General features: G+C 38.3%; 1 protein-coding gene across 13 annotated transcripts in view; it reads left to right on the top strand.

Moving 5' to 3' along the window:
• Positions 1-19911, top strand: part of RGS7 (regulator of G protein signaling 7) — a 533759-nt gene that overhangs the window by 503058 nt on the left and 10790 nt on the right. For 8 of the 13 annotated variants that reach the window (XM_032242236.1, XM_032242241.1, XM_032242239.1 and 5 more), the window contains 3 exons: positions 812-998; positions 4781-4870; positions 7064-7144. In XM_032242236.1, the coding sequence (XP_032098127.1) occupies positions 812-998; positions 4781-4870; positions 7064-7138 (352 nt within the window). In that variant the 3' untranslated portion in view covers positions 7139-7144. The remainder of the gene's footprint in view (positions 1-811; positions 999-4780; positions 4871-7063; positions 7145-19911) is intronic. The other 5 variants (XM_032242238.1, XM_032242243.1, XM_032242240.1 and 2 more) reach the window with 1 other exon arrangement.

The raw sequence follows: 19911 nt of genomic DNA on the forward strand, positions 1-19911 counted from the left end.
AGCAAAACACTGAAGAAATGTAACCCGTTAATACAATGTGGCCCCTTCTCACTAGACTTTGCCACTTGCTATTACCAACCAAAACACACTCCCAGGTTTTTTCAGTTTACATATGCTATCAGTAAGTTTATATTCAGAAGTAAGTCCGTATATAGTATTCAGTGGCTTCTGAATTGCAATGATGCCTCTACACATTTAAACTTTTCCAGTAATTACATGTGAAAGCTTGCTGCTTCTGTCATTCCATACCTCTCTCAATTAAATTAGCTTGACATTAATTAATTGTTCTTATTTTCCCAGCCAGGGCATTTTCTGATCTATGTCCAGGTCTCTTTTAACTCCAGCAAAGCTTCTTTGTAACTCCCTTAGCAACTAGAACAGAAAAACCTCTCCATATGAGCCCTCATTGCTCAAATGAACAGAAGATCCCAAAAACACAATGTAACCTCCCGGTTGGATGCCCATATCCCCGCACCTTTAATGCCCTTCATACTCCTCCTCATTTTCAGTCAACAGGTGGCAATGCCACTTTCCTTAGGTAAAATTAAAGTTATGCAGGGCTCTGGCACATCTGCTTTTAACAACAAACACTTAGAAGAGATCGTCTTTAATAATTCCTTCAAAAGAAGATTATACCTTTGATTACAACTACTGGGAAAAAAATAAGTGAGTACCACCCTGATATTGGAAGTCCTCAGAGAAAGTGAGTTTGCCGGGAGTCATCACTGTGAACTGCATGATCCATAAATGTCACAAGAATCTTCAGTTGATGGGCCATCAGAATAAACACCTGATCTCACATTTTGCATAGATTCTGGCTGGCAGTGGAGGACCTGAAAAAAAGGCCTATTAAAGAAGTGCCCTCAAGAGTTCAGGAAATATGGCAAGAATTTCTGGCTCCGGGAGCCCCCAGTGCCATTAACTTGGATTCGAAGAGTTATGACAAAACCACACAGAACGTGAAGGAACCTGGACGATACACGTTTGAAGATGCTCAGGTGGGTGCATGGTGGGCCTCACATCACAAACGTGCTTCTGAGAAGTTGATAGTTCGATATATTCATTTTATTTTCATTATAAATGGCAGCTGTTTCTTAAGATTTTCAATTTAAATAACTGTAAAATAACTCTCACTGATCTAGGAAGGAACAAAGACATAGTTTTTTAAATAGTTTTTAAAGCCTGGGAATATTTTCTTTTACTTTTTCTTTTTTTTGAGACAGAGTCTCACTGTGTCACCAGGCTGGAGTGCAGTGGCACGATCTCTGCTCACTGCAACCTCCGCCTCCTGGATTCAAACGATTCTCTTGCCTCAGCCTCCCGAGTAGCTGGGATTACAGGTATGGGCCACCATGTCCAGCTAATTTTTGTATTTTTAGTAGAGACTGGCTTTCACCATGTTGGCCAGGATGATCTCGATCTCTGGACCTCGTAATCTGCCCACCTCGGCCTCCCAAAGTGCTGGGATTGCAGGTGTGAGCCACTGTACCCAGCCAAGCCTGGGAATATTTTCTAAGTTTGAATATTTTTATGTGAAGGGGCATATATGAAATATTTGAAAACTTTTACCTCATTTTCTACTCTGTCCCCCAATAAGTGAGCAAACTATCTAATGATGACCCCATCTAAGTAAAAAAAATTTTAATATTTTTTTAAAGATTTATCATCTTTAAGGCATCTTCAATATAGAGATCCTAAGACTCTGACATTCCTAATTATTCATTATTATAAATTATTCACACTGTATTAGTTTAAACTTTTGTCAAACTCAATCCAGTTTTGTCTGTGGTGAAAAAATCAAATAGTAAATTCTGATGTTTATCAACTTTTCAAGTTAATTTTTTAGCCTACAGAAAGAGAAAAAAGAAAACTGATTCTAACTCCCTAAGACAAAGTTTTAGTAATCTTTTCTCAAACTGGATCTTAATTCCCTCTGTAGAAACAACTTGAATTTCTGCTTTCTCTCAAAAAATATTGATACTCAAGAAGAAAAATAAACTTGTAATGAGGGGATAGTGTTTCCTAATAATGTGGTTTTTTAAATATATATTTTATTTTATTTTTGGAAACAGGGTCTCTCTTTGTTACCCAGGCTGCAGTATAGTGGCATGATCATGGCTCACTGTAGCCACGACCTCCCAGGCTAAAACAATCCTCCCACCTCAGTCTCCCAAGTAGCTGGGACCACAGGCATGCACCACCATGCCTGGCTAATTTTTTTATATGTTTTGTAGAGACAAGGTGGGTCTCCCTATGTTGCCCAGGCTGGTCTCCAGCTGCTGGGCTCAAGCAGTCCTCCCACCTTAGCCTCTCAAAGTGTTGGAATTGCAGGCATGAGTCACTGTACCCTCTCCCTAATGATGTGTCGAAGTTGGTTTTTAAATCAGAACCTGCATACTTTATAATTTCTTAAACTTCTTTTGGAGAAGAATATTAATTATAAAAAGTACCTTTAAAAAACACACACACACATTACTAAAATAAAATACAGATGACGAAGAGTGAGATACACAAATATCCTTTCTTATTTCCACTCTCTGTAGAAAATATATTTCCCCTTGACTTTCATTTAAAAAAAATCAGCAACTGTGTAGAAAACTAACATGGATTTTAACAGCTAACTGGATACCTATCACATGTGGTTCAGCCGTGGTCTCCGATGTAGAAATAATTACACTCTGGAGAGACACATGACAGAGAGCAGGCCAGAAATTCTGGCCCTACTGCTCACTTCTCTGCTGATTTTTCTTTCCTTCAGTCCAAGATAAAATGTCAAGCATCTTTGTAGAGCCAGCAATGTGTAAAATGTTTGGAATGTCCTTCCTGAGATTTAAAAAAGAACTTTTTTTTTTTTTTTTTTTTTTTTTTTTTTTGGTTATCAGCGTCATTTAAAAATATTCTTGCCTAATAGGATCCTCTTTTCTTAAAGAAAAAAAAATATTATCTATAGAAAACATTACCACTTGGCCCTAGATTTTTCAGTTAAGCTCAGATATTTAATTCTAGTTTGTGTGTGTGTGTGTGGTTTTAAAAGAAATCCTATCTTAAGGTAAATTGTCTGGGTTCTGATTTCAGCTCTGCTCTGCGACCACCTCTCCATGCCTCAAAATTTCTTCATCTTGTAAAATGGACGCAATGGTTACCAATCCCATAGACGCTGTGTAAGGGTTAAATTACCTAATATCGGAAAGCACTTAAAAAGAGTACCTGCCGTATACCCAAGTATATTTGAGCACTTGCTATGCACCCCCATGCTTCGCTACACATTTATTATTGCTTTAATCATCACAACAATACTATTTTTTAGATTAGAAAATTAAGGATCAGAGAGATGAAAATTGGCCTAAATGTATTCTATTTGTAAGTGGTAGTTCTTGAGCAAGGTAGGATCTGAATCTTAGAATGCTTAACTCCAAAGTCAGCCATTTGCCTACTTTTCAAACAAATTCCCATATAGTTCCAAACTTAAAAAATTTTTGAAGATTCACCCTTGGGCTAGGTCTTGAGACTTAATCCTGAATGTCTTTAAATAGATTTAGAGTAACTTCAAATGATTGCTGTTATGTTTAAGACCAGAGAACTGGAGTCATTTTTTAAAACATATTTTCTAGGGCCAGGAGCAGTGGCTCACGCCTGTAATCCCAGTACTTTGGGAGGCTGAAGCAGGTGGATCACCTGGGGTCAGGTGTTCGAGACCAGGCAGGCCAACATGGTGAAGCCCCTGTCTCTACTAAAAATACAAAAATTAGCCAGGCATGCTGGCCAGTGCCTGTAATCCCAGCTACTCAGGAAGCTTAAGCAGGAGAATTGCTCGAACCTGGGAGCTGGAGGTTGCAATGAGCCAAGATCATGCCACTACACTCCAGGCTGGCAGCAGAAGAAGACTTTGTCTCAAAAAAATATATATATATATATTTTCTTCAAGCAACAACAACAAAAAAAATTGGGACATCCAGAATACTCTCCAATAGTTTGAAGCTCTACACCTAACTGATATTTCACTAGGCTAGGAAGATCAAGGCACATGTAAGCTTCCTGAGCTTCAGTAGACAAGGGTAGAATCTCCCTAGATTGGGTCAAGATTGGATTGAATGAGTACCTTTTTTCTTTCTTTGACTTCTTTATCTACCAAAATTCATTATCAAAACAGAATTTTGCAAACTTCTTAGGGGTGAATGATCCAATATTTACCTAAGCTGTCACTGAATAAGTAATAAAAAAAGAGCACACAAATTTGGAGATTTAGCAATTAAATGTCACAAAATTTATTTTGGGACTTGTGCTCTGACCCAAAGTGGGTGTGGAAGACAATTTTCCATGCAATTTTGTACCAAAGAGATGATTTGATTCATCTGGGCAGTTGGCACCCTCCCAGTAAATATAGAGGCCAAAGGCATCCGGGATGATTACTCAGTCTGACTTCACATTACCCACTTCAGGCCTAGAGTAATTTTAAGAGACAGTGAATTTAGTTATATTCTCTAGTGATCTATATAAGTCAGTAACTTGATCTGAAGTTATTTTACAACATCTTGTTAACCAAATTCCTTTTTTTTAATGACCGGATGTGATTTCATTCCTCAGTAGCTCCTAAACCAATTTAAACAATGATCCATGAATGAGATAATGAATTTGAAGATCTAAATGTCCTGTAAACAGAAGGTATTCTAACCAGCATTGTTATTACTGTTACTGTTTTTAGCTGCTACTAGATTTGGTCTCTATTATTACTTTTCCCAAGAAATACTAAAGAAGCACCTCAACCATTATTTCTTTTTAGGAGCACATTTACAAACTGATGAAAAGTGATTCATACCCACGTTTTATAAGATCCAGTGCCTATCAGGAGCTTCTACAGGCAAAGAAAAAGGTATTGTTTTTTTGTGAGTTGTTTTCTCTTGACCTAGTTCTCAGTTATAATTATTTGGAGTAATTACCTCTGCTGAATCCAGAGTATTGGACTAATGGTAAGTGAACATACTCCAAGACCCTCCCCCAAACCTTTGCATTTTATAAGGGCTATTTAAGTTGTTTTTGTTTTTGTTGGTTTATTGTTTACTGTATTACTTTCTGTTTGTTTGTTTCTGCAGGTGTTCATGCTTTGCAAAATTTATTAGAAGCTTGTTTTCATGTTTCATGTTAGTCTTCTGTATGCCTAGTTTCATGGAATCAAAATTACAAAAAAAAAAAAAAGAAAGTAACAATGTCATTAGGTCGAAAACTTGAAGAGGGGTTTCTTTGTTTAGTAAGCTAGAAGGTATGTTTTGAACCACAGACCTCATAACTGAAAGTAGACTCACCTTTTTCAATAATAGATGACAAAATATAGGAATGTTTGCTTCTGAATATTTTCATTTGGCATTTATCCTGAATCACTTAATATCCCTGAGATGAATTTTAAACACCTAGAATGGTAGGCAAGCAGATTATAGGAGCATTGTAGTAGACCTCATTATTCAATAATGTTAATAATCAATGTCTCTCTTGTTCATAACTCCTTAGGTAGTCAATATAACAGGGAAGAGAAAATCTGGACATCAGTATCAACATCATTATTTTTTATCTTAAAATCGTTCATACCTTCTTGAAATTCTGAGTTTAAATTGTAATTTTGTGTAATTCATGATTATCATGTAGGCTAGTAAGATTTTTAAAAGCCTTTACAACTGGAAATGGATGCTTTGTAGTAACACCATTCACTACAGCAGTCACTAGCCACATGAGACTGCTTACATCTTAGTTAATTAAAATTATATAAAGTTCCAGCCAAATTTCAAGTGCTCAATAACCACAGCTAGAAGCTTCTGTATTGGACAGCATAGAATGAAATTTCCATCCTTTTGGAAAGTTCTATTAGACATTAATGCTCTATAGAATTATGTTGTCAACAGAAATTTTTTTCTGATAAAAGTTTTGAGGATACTCTGAGGATATGCTGCCAGACTTTTAAGTATTTAGGCTTTGCAAATGTCACTATAAAGGCTTCACATATTTACTTCATTTCGGCTTAATTTGATTTTGCTTGAATCACTCCATTTCGTTTGTACAAGGAAAGTATCTGGTGTTAGCACTAATGAAAGCAGAGCCCCATGTCCTTTGAGAAGAAGTCTCCCTTGGCGGCTCTCCCACCTCCGTGGGCACTCTGATTTAGAACATGGATTTGGTGTTGCATCATTTCATTATCCTGTCTTTTTCTGCCGTTTTCCTTGCTTTCTTTTTTTGTTTTCAACCTTCCCTTATTTCCCTTCACCCTATCCTACCCCACATACGTTAAGTCTGGAAACTCTATGGATCGCAGAACATCTTTTGAAAAATTTGCACAGAATGTGGTAAGTTTTATTTTTTTGAGGAATTATGAATCATTAAGTCCAATGAAATTTTTTCAATTTCCCTATTTCTAGCCCTGATGCCCACCTTGATTTCTTGATAACAGCAAAAGTGTTTCTTTTATTCAAATTCAGAACTTCCTGTTTCCTGCTTAACTTTCTGTCCCATCCCTTTCCAGAGTAGAAAAAGATGTTATATGAGAACAAGTATCTGTACAGAACTGAAGTTTGGAAGGAAGTTTATATTATGATATATAAAAGGAAGGAATAATAATTATTCTTTCTATTTTTATTTTTATTCCTTATATTCCTTTCTTTATGAAAAATAGTGCATGCATTTCTATGCTCTTTCCCTTAGCCCTTCCTGAGACTTAAAAGATTAAGAACAGTGAGAGTTGTGTGCTTTTTCCTTCTGCAGAGAAAAAATGATCTACTGAGCAGTTTAAAGTTAAAGATTTTATATGAGTGGTGGTTGGTGAAAAGATATGCCCCACCAAAGACCCACTAGCCTGCCTTTCTTATTCCTTATTTTTCAGGAAGGTGCTGAAAACTTTGCATAAATCACCCGAGAAAACAGTAGTTTTCTCTACCTGTGTTTTCTCAGTATCTTGCCAAGTGTTCTGATGATATATATTTGTTTGTAAGATTCTTTTTTTTTTGTATTGTGCCAGTACCTTTGGAACTTTCTGACATTGTGTAAGCTTAAACTAAAGCCTTCAACACATTTATTTTTATAGGGCAGAAACATCCCTATTTTCCCATGCCATAAAAACTGTACACCAACACTGAGGGCCAGCACTAACCTGTTATGAAAAGAGGTAGAAAAATCTTGGTTTATACTCAAGTTTGTCTGCATTGTCTGTTGAGCTGTGTGGTTAGCTCCATGCTGCTGTATGTGTGTGTTGTGGCTTTTGCTGTGATGGCCAGTTCAGTGGAGTTATGTGTGTGGAAATGTGAGCCAACTGGATTCAACAAAGATATGGCTTTTGTTTTCAGTTTCCTTCAAGGATCCTTGTGGTGGGAATGTTATTCAGTTCTATTTGTGAATTATCATTGCAACAGTACACAGAGTATTTGAAAGAACAGTATATATTCCTGTGAACACTATCTATTCCTATGAATATTCAATGGGATTGCATCTATTAAAGGGATGGAGAATGACAGACTCCAGGAATTAATCACATTGTATACGAAATTTTGGTTGGCACTATTGGAACCTCTGTTCTTTAATATAGAATTTTCTGAAGCATGCCTCATAAGACACCGTGGGGTAATAAGGACAATGTCAAAAAATTCTCCAAGATTTTGCTGGAGAAAGTGACTATCAGATATTGTAAGGTACTCTGTGTATTGTTTAAGAAGCATTTCAAATTAATCCTTTTCAAACATAATGCTGACAGAATGTGTGGTCTTGAAATTCTAATGGAAATTTCTGTGATATAATTTAAAATAGTGATGTAAGCTGGGGAAGAGGGAAAGGGGAAGTCAAATGGTTGTCTTTCTTCCAACGTCATTTCTAACCCACTTGTCAGACTCTTAAAATAGCACCATATGGTCTCACACTGCAAACTTTAAGAAACAACCAATAGGAAATAAAGGGAAGGGAGGACTGCTCATCCACACCTTCACTCAAAATTCACACAAATGCCACCTCTATTCTAAAACATGGGCTATGTCTTGGGACCATGTAGAAAGCATAGACTGGCAGCCATGTCCAACCCTTTGAATGCAAGGACTTTTTTGCTTATCTGTGGTGGTGGATATTATAAAAATTACGCACAGACCTTTTTTTTAAGATTATCAGCTATCATTAGTGTCAGTATATGTTATGTGTGGTCCAAGATAATTCTTCTTGCAATGTGGCCTAGGAAAGCCAAAAGGTTGGACATCCAGGGTAAAGCTTGATTGCAACAGTACCCAGTGGTATAAACAAAATGTTAGGATGTACAAGGGAAAAAAAAAAAACAATTTCTATTGGGTGTTAGGGTGATGAGGGAGGGCCAGTATGTAATCTGAGAATTCCCGGAAGTAATATTTAACTGGATTTGTAGAATTTCAGTAGACCAAAAAGAGCAACCACCTTCTTAAAGAGAGGTTAAAAAAAAAATGGAATTATTGAAGGAAAACAAGTACCTTCCATACACACACACACACACACACGCCACAATAATAATTTTCAGATTTTCAGACACTGTTGTTTAGTGTGAATCCTTTTCCATCCAGAAAAATAAAATGTGATCTTTGTTATTTAGTACCTTTATTTGGGTGTTATTCTGAATAAATGGAGTAAGGAAATTAGAAAGGGTCTCTGAATTTCCCCATGGTTTAATGTTCCATGTTTTATAACTTAAGGATCAGCAGCTGTATCAAGCATCTTAGGTCTTCACATCCTAAATTTTATGAGGCATCTTTATAGGTTCAATACAATGATTTAACATAAGATAAAGAATGAGTGATTTTTATCATAATCAGATAGACTTAATGGAGTAAAGACAGAATTTATGTAAAGATTTTAAAGGAATCTTCTACACAGGTTGCTCTGGTACATACACGGAGGCTACATGGTCAACAGTATCCAAGAAATAAATGGAATTTCTTAAATTTCCTAAACAAGTATGTAGTCTAGGAAAATAATGTGGGAAAATGAGTCAACAACTCACATTCTTTGAGTATCTGCCATGTACCGGGCTCTGCACTGGGCACTTATAGTATTATCTAATTTAATTTAATCCATATGCTGACTCTGTAAGGTAGGTATTATTATGCCCATTATTTTGCCCATTTTATAGGTAAAAAATTTGAAAAGTCAAAGGAGGTGCATAATTTTTTCAGAGGCACATAGTTAGTGAAGGAGCCGGGACTGACTCCAAATGTATTTTGTTCCCTGATGCTATTTCCACGGATCCACCCTGCTCTTTGACATTCTCACAACTGACAAAAAATAAATAAATCTTGACACCTGATGACACCCTCCTCCCCAGTCGGAATCCATTTCCAATTCGTGCCTATTTTAGTAAGTTGATTTACATGTTCCAGACTAGGGTTTTTATAACCGAGGTTAGAAAAATGGCATTGTTTTTGTTTCACCCCAGAGACAAAAATATTTTGCTAGTCAGCCATTCCAGGGAGGTTTTGTTAGTTACCCAGACTCATAAACACATACTGGCACTTTAGAGAAAAATTATAATAAACATCTGAGGATTGCATTGCACTTTCACTCGTCCAAAAAATATGGCTTCCTTTTTGTGTGTTTTGTTGTTGTTTTGGTCATCGTTCACATGCACAACAATCCCGGGAGGTGGTCAGGCAGGTGTCACCTCCTTTTCACAGACAGAAAAATGGGGAAATGGTGAGATAAGCTCACCTTTGCCGTGTCTCAGCTGTTGAGTGTTACAGCCGGAACTGGAAGCAAGCTTTTTTTTTTTTTTACTTTAAATCCATTACTCTTTATAGATTACTCTCATTCTTTTCATTAATCCTAAAATGGGTAGGATAAAAAGAACTCACATTTGTGTAATGCCCACATTGTGGTTTGCTGTCTCAAGAAAGCTCCTTTTCATTTCTTGTTGTTTACTCTCTTATTTCTTTATTTTTCTTGCTGTCAGAGAAGTCTCTTAAGGTTGGTCTTTCAAGGGTTACTCTGTCCTTTCATACCTTTAAATGTTATTCTTATTAAGTTGACTTTATTCTCTTTCATTAAAGTTCATATGCTTTAAGAATTATGAAAATTATTTTCTTCATCACCATCATCAAATCTGACACCACTTTTTCAACCATTAAAATATCGTAGCATCTGCTGGGTGAGGTGGCTCACACTTGTCATCCCAGCTCTTTGGGAGGCCAAGGCCAGTGGATCACCTGAGATCAGGAGTTCTAGACCAGCCTGGCCAACATAGTGAAACCCCATCTCTACTAAAAATACAAAAATGAGCCAGGTGTGATGGTGCATGCCTGTAATCCCAGCTACGCAGGAGGCTGAGGCAGGAGAATTGCTTGAACCCTGGAAGCAGAGTTTACAGTGAGCCAAGATCGCACCATTGCACTCCATGCTGGGCACCAAAATGAAACTCTGTCTCAAAAATAAGATAAGAAAAGATGATAAGAAAAACCATAACATCTGTCTGCTCCACAGACATTAAAGAGGGACAGATAGGAAACAAGGGAAAACAGGGTAGGATGACTGATTAGCCACACCTTCAATCAAGATTCATAATCAATGCCAACCATATGTGACTCACCTCCTGTCTTTACTTTGTGTGAAGTGGAAATTACATCAGCCTGACTCTGGGCTACAAAAGTCGTAAAGTGAAAATGAATATTAGGGAGTATTAATGTTGAACGCCCAGGGGTTCACCTAATCTAATCTCTGTTGGGAAATATTTTCACCCTCTCCTAATGAAGACAATTATCTATAGAAGCTTTAAAAGAATCAATAGAAAAAAGATGATGCCTCCTTGCCCGTCCCATCCCCTCTGTCCTGGTGTATGGATGCTAGTGCACTGAGCTGCTAACTGTGCACTGGAGACAGCAGGGAATGACAAGAAATGGTGGCGACTCCGTGAGAGAAATTTAACAGGAGTGGATCGACTCTGAAGTCAGTTGATCTTTAGGATCAAATCTGTTTTGTTGTTGTTGAGACACAATTTCACTTGTCACCCAGGCTGCAGTGCAGTGGTTCAATCTTGGCTCACTGCAATATCCACCTCCCTAGTTCAAGCAATTCTCTGGCCTCGGCCTCCTGAGTAGCTGGGACTACAGACACCCACCAACACACTCGGCTAATTTTTTGTGTTTTTAGTTGAGACGAGGTTTCATCATGTTGGCCAGGGTTGTCTCGAACTCCTGACCACAAGTGATCTGCCCACCTCGGCCTGTCAAAGTACTGGGATTACAGGTGTGAGCCGCTGTGCCTGGCCCAAATCTGTTTTTAACTGTGTAACTCAATTGTTGAAATGTTGATAGGAGAAAATGTAAACATAAATCCTCTTTTATGAAATTTAAAACGAAGAGGATAAAATGCTTAGTTTTTTTTTAGAATGTTCTTTTGGTTACATAAAATTAAATGATTTATCTAAACCCACTATGGAATCACTGGTTAATACAACCTTATTCAGATTATATAAGTGGTAACATGGTAAAAAGAGCCTGGGTGAAGGAATTTGGTGTGTTTCTATTCAGGTTTGAAACCTAGTCCTGTTTTCTCACCATGTGAATTTTAAAAAATCATTGAAGGCTGGGCACAGTGGCTCATGCCTGTAATCCCAGCACTTTGGGAGGCTGAGGCAGGAGGATAGCTCTAGTCCAAGTGTTCAAGACCAACCTGGGCAACATGGCGAGACCCTGTCTCTACAAAAATAATAATAATTATAATAACAATTTTCAAAAAGCATTTAAACTGCTGAACCTCTCTTTCTTCACCTCTAGACCACTCTCTCTACCCAGACATAGCTACAATTAGCATTTATTAATATGAAAACATTATATTAATAAATATAAATATTTAAGAATTTAATTATATTTAAATATTCTTTTGAAACATTCTTTATTCACTTAAAATGCATTGTAAATGTCTTCCAAATAATTGGCTCTTCTCCTACAAGATTCTACTTATTAACCACGCAAAATTCCTTTGAGTGGATATGCCCTATAATTTGTCTTACCATCTATTAATAGACATTTAGGTTGTTGCTTATGTATTTATTCATTGCTTTTATAGGTTGTAGTATGATAAAATCCAAGTTATATATTGATTTTCTTTTCATAAACCATTGAACTGCTTAGTTAACTGGAATGTAAATTTACAAGAGAAGAGGTATCTATCTCTTTTTTTCTGTTTTGTATCTTTATTTTTCCTTAATGCAAGAGCATACACTAGAAGGAAAAATAACTTATTCTGGAAGGTGGAAATCAGATGTTGTATTCTTCAGATGTTGTATTCCTGATTTCCAAAACCAGTGTATTACCCATTAATAACAGACCTCCACTACCAATTAGTCTTTAGTCAGTGAAGAACTGTAGCTACTTTCCGGGAAACTTAAATTGTTTAATTTAAGACACTGTTGAAGACTCTAAGGATGGTTTCCAGACCCTGGTCAAATGATTTTTTTTTTTTTCTTGAGACGGAGTTTCGATCTTGTTACCCAGGCTGGAGTGCAATGGCGCGATCTTGGCTCACCGCAACCTCCGCCTCCTGGGTTCAAGCAATTCTCCTGCCTCAGCCTCCTGAGTAGTTGGGATTACAGGCACACGCCACCATGCCCAGCTAATTTTTGTATTTTTAGTAGAGACGGGGTTTCACCTTGTTGATCAGGATGGTCTCGATTTCTTGACCTCGTGATCCACCCGCCTTGGCCTCCCAAAGTGCTGGGATTATAGGCTTGAGCCACTGCACCTGGCCGGTCAAATGATTTTTAACTTGGTTTTTATTAAATGTAAAATCTAGTGTGAAATTTCACTCCATCCTCTAATAGCCACCAAGACTGTAAGCTGGGAACTACCCTCTGCATGCCGTGTAAACCTGTGAATAATACAGATGCCACATTTGGGAAACACAGACCCAGCCCAGCTATGGAGCCAGGGTAGGAGCAGGGTAGTACATTATTGAATCCTCTTGGGCCGTCCCTCAGCTGCCCATTCCTGGCACGTTTGGGCTGGACCTTGGTTCTGTTCAGGGTTGAGCCATGTCACTCCTGGCTGAGCACTTTGGACTTTATAATTGGACCTACACGCACATTAGTGTAAATAGGCTATTTTGGAAAGGGTCCTGGAACACCTAAAAAGAAAACGTATAAACTTGCCACTGGATTTGTTCCCCTTAAATAATACGAATAAAGAAAACTGACCTGGTGGCATCTGCTACATTTATATCATTGTTTTTATATACCATTATACTAGTTTCTAAATCATTCATTCATCAACCTGTATTCAGTTCTGATCAAGTGTCGGGTTGTGTGATACTCTTTTGTGCTTAAAAAAGACAGCTTGACTGTCCATACTTTCACTTCCCTTGATATCAGTTTCTACCACAATAAAGTAGAGACAACCTTAGAGTATTCAGAAAGGTCATTTTCTAGATGATGTATATACTAATGAAGTTGTAGGCATGGTAAGCGCTCCACGGAGTGAGTCAGACCCTCAATTTACATAAACACCGTCATAACGAAGCAGATTATCGGCTTTGCAAAACATTCATCATAGGACACAAGCAGACTGGGAATTTATGAGAAGGAAGTTTTGATTTTATATCTCTGCCTCTGAATTTACCTTAAAGAAAGACTTTGTGCATATTCTTTGGTGGTTGAGTGCTGTGGATTCTGTTGCTTGGGATTACAGATACACTAATATAGGTAAACTCTGCTGAAAAATGCCGACTACAGCCAGGTGCGGTAGCTCACGCCTGTTATCCCAGCACTCTGGGAGGTTGAGGCCGGCAGATCACAAGGTCAGGAGTTCGAGACCAGCCTGGCTATTATGGTGAAACCCTGTCTCTACTAAAAGTACAAAAATATTAGGCGCGTGTGGTGGCGGCACCTGCCTGTGATCCCGCCAACTCAAGAGGCTGAGGAAGGAGAATTGTTTGAACCTGAGAGGCGGAGGTTGCAGTGAGCTGAGATCGTGCCATTGGGCAACAGAGCAAGATGCTGTCTTAAAAAAAAAAATTCCTACTACACCTTCAGTGAAAATAATTTATAAACTGGTCATTGAGTTTCCCCACCGTAGATATTACCAGCAAGCACATGAAGTAAGTCTGCTCAAAGATGAACTATTTTTCTCTTCTTTCTTCTGCTGTGGACCTGAAACCATCTCATTTGTCATTCTGTAGTTGGCAGATATGGCTATCCATCTTATTTTATTGAAACTGGAGGTGATGATGACTTGCCTGAGAAAGCAATTTTCGTTTCGCTGCAGCATGATGTAAATCGATCAGTGGGCAGTGTATCAGACCATGTAGCCTAATTTAGTTTGGCCAATATATCTTCATTTTTCCCCTGGTAGCATCGTTAGTTCTTAAGTTGCTGCTCAAGTTCTGTGAGCCCTGAATTGTATCATGGGTTTTTGTCATAGAGTGTCCAGTGCAGCCCTGGGGTTCCTAAGGAATGCTGTGGGACTGCTGAGTACACACTCCCCCAAGTGGGAAATGTCCTCCCTGCAGCTACGTATGCCAGGGACATAAGTTTCTATAGCATTTCCCAAAGTACTGTTCCCAAAGCACATTTCCCACAGTACTCTTCCAATAAATATGAAGTTTTGGGTTTATGCCAGGAGCTATGAGACCTCAGCCAGAGACCAGCCTGGGGGCTCTGTATGATAACTTACAACCCAAGGGCACCCATGTATTCAAGCACCACTGGAGTCTTTTATCCAACAACAACAACGAAAAAGAAAACAGTTATTGGGAACCTACTGTTTGCCAGGCTCTTTGTTCTCAGAATGGATAGCTAAGACAAAGCCCCTGCTCATAGGAAGCTTACACTTTGCAAGAGGACAGATATGAACACAAATTACCACTCCGGGGATACTACTAACATGTGTGCCTAAGCTGGTTCATTCTGCTCATGCACGTTAACTGTTCAGTGACCACATCTGGCTTTCCACTTAGTTCCTTAATATAAATGATGATAGTTTTTCTTAAAGCAGTGCAGAGTAGGCAGGGAGAGGAAGAGGCCTAAGCAAGCGGCCTATCTACTAAATAGTGGGGCAGCTGGCACTGCAGGAGAGAGAGACAGAGCAAAGGTGGCACCAGAAAGAGGATCTGAAGACGGCAAATTCAGGCAAGGACTACTGTGGAAGTTGCCAGATAGAGAAGCAGAGCACAGAAGACGGTAATCAAGGACATAGCCTGTGCTCTGGATTTACACATGGGCCATCTTCATCTACGCCGCAGTGAGGACAAGCTAGGAGGATCTCAGGATATGTTTGCAGCATCAGATTACTGTCGTAATCTGCACATCAGATGATAATAACAAAAACGTGGGTGGTAAAATAGAAGAAATGAAGGAAGAAGAAGACTTGTAGCACCAATAAACTTTTCAAACCATTTTTGAACCAAGTTTGCCGGAATACTTGACAACAGAAAAGTAAATGTCACACAGTCTCACTTTGAACTCATATTATATGACCATTAGCTCATTATATTGCATTATCACTTTGATTTTATTTGAAGCTATTTGAATTTGAATTATGATTCAAAAATGATCGGAATCTCATATTAGGGTACAAAATTGTAGCTCAGTAAGGCAAGGAGATATAGGACTTATCTCTTATATGTAATATAATCTCAGCATTTCAACATTTGGCAAAGTACCTTGCAGATGGCCAACTCTCAATCTCAATTATGTCACTGAGTTAAACAGCATTGAATAGAATGAAAAAGAGTTTAGCAGAATTTCATCAATATTCTAAAGGGTAATATTTGCACATTATTTTTATGCTTGTTTTAAATATCTAGGGAAAAGATGAATGGAAGTTAAGTTGATAAGGTTTGGGTTTATTAAGATATCCAAATTTAATTTCCATCAAAAGTAGAGTCATATATTAATTATTTCTAGTTGTGAGATCACTAACTAGGCAGCCTGTGTCATCACGAAGATGACTTTCTCCTTTTCTCTCGCTTATTCTAAAGATGCATGTAGCATCGTATGTGTTCATTAGCATTCTTTTATGAACCATCTTTCAGAAAAGAAAGCCATTCATACTGATGACAAGCTGTAGGTGTAATTTTTACTTTTTCATAATTGTGCTAATACCCAGAAAGCAATAACACTAAAACAGACCATCCGAAATAGCTATACATTAGATGTCTTTCCCTAAATGGCATGCATCTATAAGCATGGATGTATTATGTGTATATTTGCAGACACCCTGCTGCATTTTTCATTTGTTTTTGGCTGATACTATACACGAACCCAGATTGGGCAAAATCTCATGCCCTCTTCAATGTGCACCATGTTTTAATGGCTGTTGTCATTGTCTTTGTCAATGGCCAGTATCTAAGAAAAACAGGAGCACACATTGGACAATACACCCTAAATACACCACTTATACCTGTAATTTCAACCAGCAGAACCCATTACTAAAATAGGCTGTGGCCGTTATTGGAAATTTAAAGCACATTATCTAGAATGCTCTATTATTTCTGGGGAAAAAAAAGTTCATCCATCAGTTTTTTGCCTCTTCAGGTCATGGCATATTTTACGTTGGTATTAAAGATGTTTTTCATCTATTTCATCAGCCAAAAATAAATTACTCAATGCACATGGGCTCAGTTACTACAAAGGAGAATAACAAGCTTCTATTACCAACACTGTTCACCTAAAACAGACATGTTAATATCTACCAAGAATATATTCCTAATATGAGATAGAAAAGATTATTGTGGCCAGGTACGGTGGCTCATGCCTGCAATCCTAACACTATGGGAGGCTGAGGTAGGTAGATCACAAGGTCAGGAGTTCGAGACCAGCCTGGCCAACGTGGTGAAACCACATCTCTACTAAAAATACAAAAAAATAATAATAATAATAATAATTAGCCGGGCATGGTGGCAGGTGCCTGTAATCCCAGCTACTCGGGAGGCTGAGGCAGGAGGATTGCTTGAACCTGGGAGGCAGAGGTTACAGAGTGCCATTGCACTCCAGCCTGGGCAACAATGTGAGACTCCATCTCAAAAAAAAAAAAAAAAAGATTATTGTGAGAGCTTTCTCTTTTCTGACTGTAAAATGTAAATCGTCGTTAGAAATAAGGCTTGGAGGTGTAAGGAAACAGAGCACCTAGACAAAGGATTTTTTAGTAAAGCAAATTGACTTCTGCGCAGGAGGGTGCTTCTTGTATGACTGGTTGCTAGGAAAGCACTTTGAACAAAGAGAGTAGAAGTCTTTATTTTCAATGTAACTTTTGCCTTTGTGTTTTTTCTTTACTGGTCGGGTTGGACTATACAATATATACTTATTGGCTAGACATTTAAACTTTTTTAGGTAAGGTGGATGTGAAGAGGAAGGAGTTGTCTGCAGTGAACTAGAGAGCTAGTTTTTTAAAAAAATAAGGAAAGGAACTACTATGCAGTCATAAAAAGGATGAGTTTATGTCCTTTGCAGGGACATGGATGAAGCTGGAAACCATCATTCTCAGCAAACTGATGCAAGAACAGAAAACCAAACACCTCATGTTCTCACTCATAAGTCAGTGTTGAACAATGGGAATACATGGACACAGGGAGGGGAACATCATACATCGGGGCCTGTCAGGAGGTGGGGGGCTAGGGGAGGGATAGCAGGGGGAGGGGTATTGGGGAGGGATAGCATTAGGAGAAATACCTAATGTAGATGACAGGGCGATGGATGCAGCAAACCACCATGGCACGTGTATACCTATGTAACAAACCTGCATGTTCTGCACATGTACCCCAGAACTTAAAGTATAATAAATAAATTTTAAAAAACAAAAAGGAAAGGAATGCGAGCCGGTGTGAATAACACCACTGGTGCTGTGTGCTTGGGCATGTAGGAAAGTTAGAAAGAAGAAAAGGGGAAGAAAGTGGGTGGAAATGGAAATTAAGGAATAAAAGATTGAGCAGGCTGTTTGAAGAGAAACTTTCTTCAAGGTACTTTCAGGAGATATTGAGAATGATAACATTTTTGGAGTTTCAGAATTGAAAAGGAACTTAGAGGTCCCTGTTTCCCTAGGTCCAGTCCCCAGTCCATTGCAAGAATCTTTTCTGTAGGTTCAGTGACAAATGGGTATAAAGCATTTGCCAGCTCCTAAGTATCTGAGAAGTGGTACCCTTAGATAGTAGACCATTCCATCTCTTAGAAATCCCTTCTACAATCCACTTTTCTGTAACTTCCAACTATTAATCCTAGTTCTGTTTCCTGAAGCCACCACAGAGTAATGCAAGCCCTTCCTCTAGACGACAACTGGTGAATTGCTTGGAGGTGTGATTTATTTCACCTCCCCCAAGTTTTCTTTTTCTTTCCCTTAGTTAAAATCTCTACATTGGCTGGGCACCGTAGCTCATGCCTGTAATCCCAGCACTTTGGGAGGCCAAGGCACCAGGTGGGGGGATCACTTAAGGCCAGGAGTTCAGGACCAGCCTGGCCAACATAATAGGCCTGTTCTCTATAAAAAACAAATTTATAAATTAAAAAAAGAAAAGAAAACTCTACTTCATTATTTTTCATTTTCTTTTTCTTTCTTTTTTTTTTTTTTGGCAACGGAGTCTCACTCTGTCACCTAGGCTGGAGTGCAGCAATACGATCTCGGCTAACTGCAACCTCCGACTCCTGGACTCAAGTGATTCTCCTGCTTCAGCCTCCCATAGAATTTCAGGCATGCACCACTACACCCAGCTAATTTTTGTGTTTTTAGTAGAGAGGAGGTTTCACCATGTTGGCAAGGCTAGTCTCAAACGCCTGACCTCAAGTGATCCACCCGCCTCGGCCTCCCAAAGTGCTGAGATTACAGGCCTAAACCACCAAGTCTGACCTCCTCCATTATTTTTCTAAGTGTGGTTCAACTTTCCATACTTCAAAATCACCAGGGGCTTGGCAAATGCAGATTCTGTAAGCTCATCTCTGATTACGTTAGAATTATTCTTTTCCTCTGCTCTGCATTGGTTATAAGCATCCCCAAACCATACAGGTTAAAATTCATCATGCAAATAGAAGCATTCCCAGCTGACCTCTCCTTTCTAAACATCCATGGTTCTTACTTGAGGAGCATCAGAATCACCTGATGCTCATTATAACACAGGTTGTTGGACTCCATGTTTCACAAAATCTGCTTAAATCATTTTCTGATGGATTCCAATTCAAGAATTTCATTTTTAACCAATTCTCAGTGACACTGACCCTCCTGATTTTAAGACTACACTTTGAAAACCACTGCCCTAGACATACCAGTGTTCCCTGCCTTCTCCATGGTGAATGTCAAGAGCACAGGAATGTCACAGCTTGAGAGCCTGCCCTCCAATTATGTCCTCACTTGTCTGCAACCACCCATTGAATTATATGGTGTAAGAGTCCATTGTGTTTGTTCCCATAGCTGTTTATAATTAAATTTATTGCATATTGCATTTAAGTACTTTTTAAAAATAAAGCTGTTGAAATTTGAATATTAAAAAAAAGATATTTCTGTGAAAACTAGCCTGAACACAAAAAGACTTGATAAAGATGATCTTAAGTGTGGCTAGCAAATTAAATCTTAGTGACACACTGCGAAAGTGAGCTTCCAATGTTTTCTCATTTAATAATTTCCTGTTCTTTCATCATCCTGATTGCTCACTTTGTACATGTGCTCCAGATCATCAATAGGCTAATCGTAACCAAACATAATATTTGAGATTAGATTAGATCATCCTAATCATAACCAAACATAATATTTGAGATGCGGCCCAGGCAGCATAAAGTGGGAATATCACCTCACTTTTAAAATCTAACCTGAAAATTGCATCAACTTTCCCACTGTAGCCCCTAACCAGAGCAGTATATAATGTCATCTGGGGCTTAAAATAAAATATTTTAAAAATTGGATTGTTTTTTCTCATGTGCTAAGATTACATCTCCATAATTTTGTCATTTGTCATTCTTTG

This window comes from Sapajus apella, unplaced genomic scaffold (assembly GCF_009761245.1).
Source record: "Sapajus apella isolate SASKATOON/1434 unplaced genomic scaffold, GSC_monkey_1.0 scaffold49, whole genome shotgun sequence".
Lineage (NCBI taxonomy): Eukaryota > Metazoa > Chordata > Mammalia > Primates > Cebidae > Sapajus > Sapajus apella.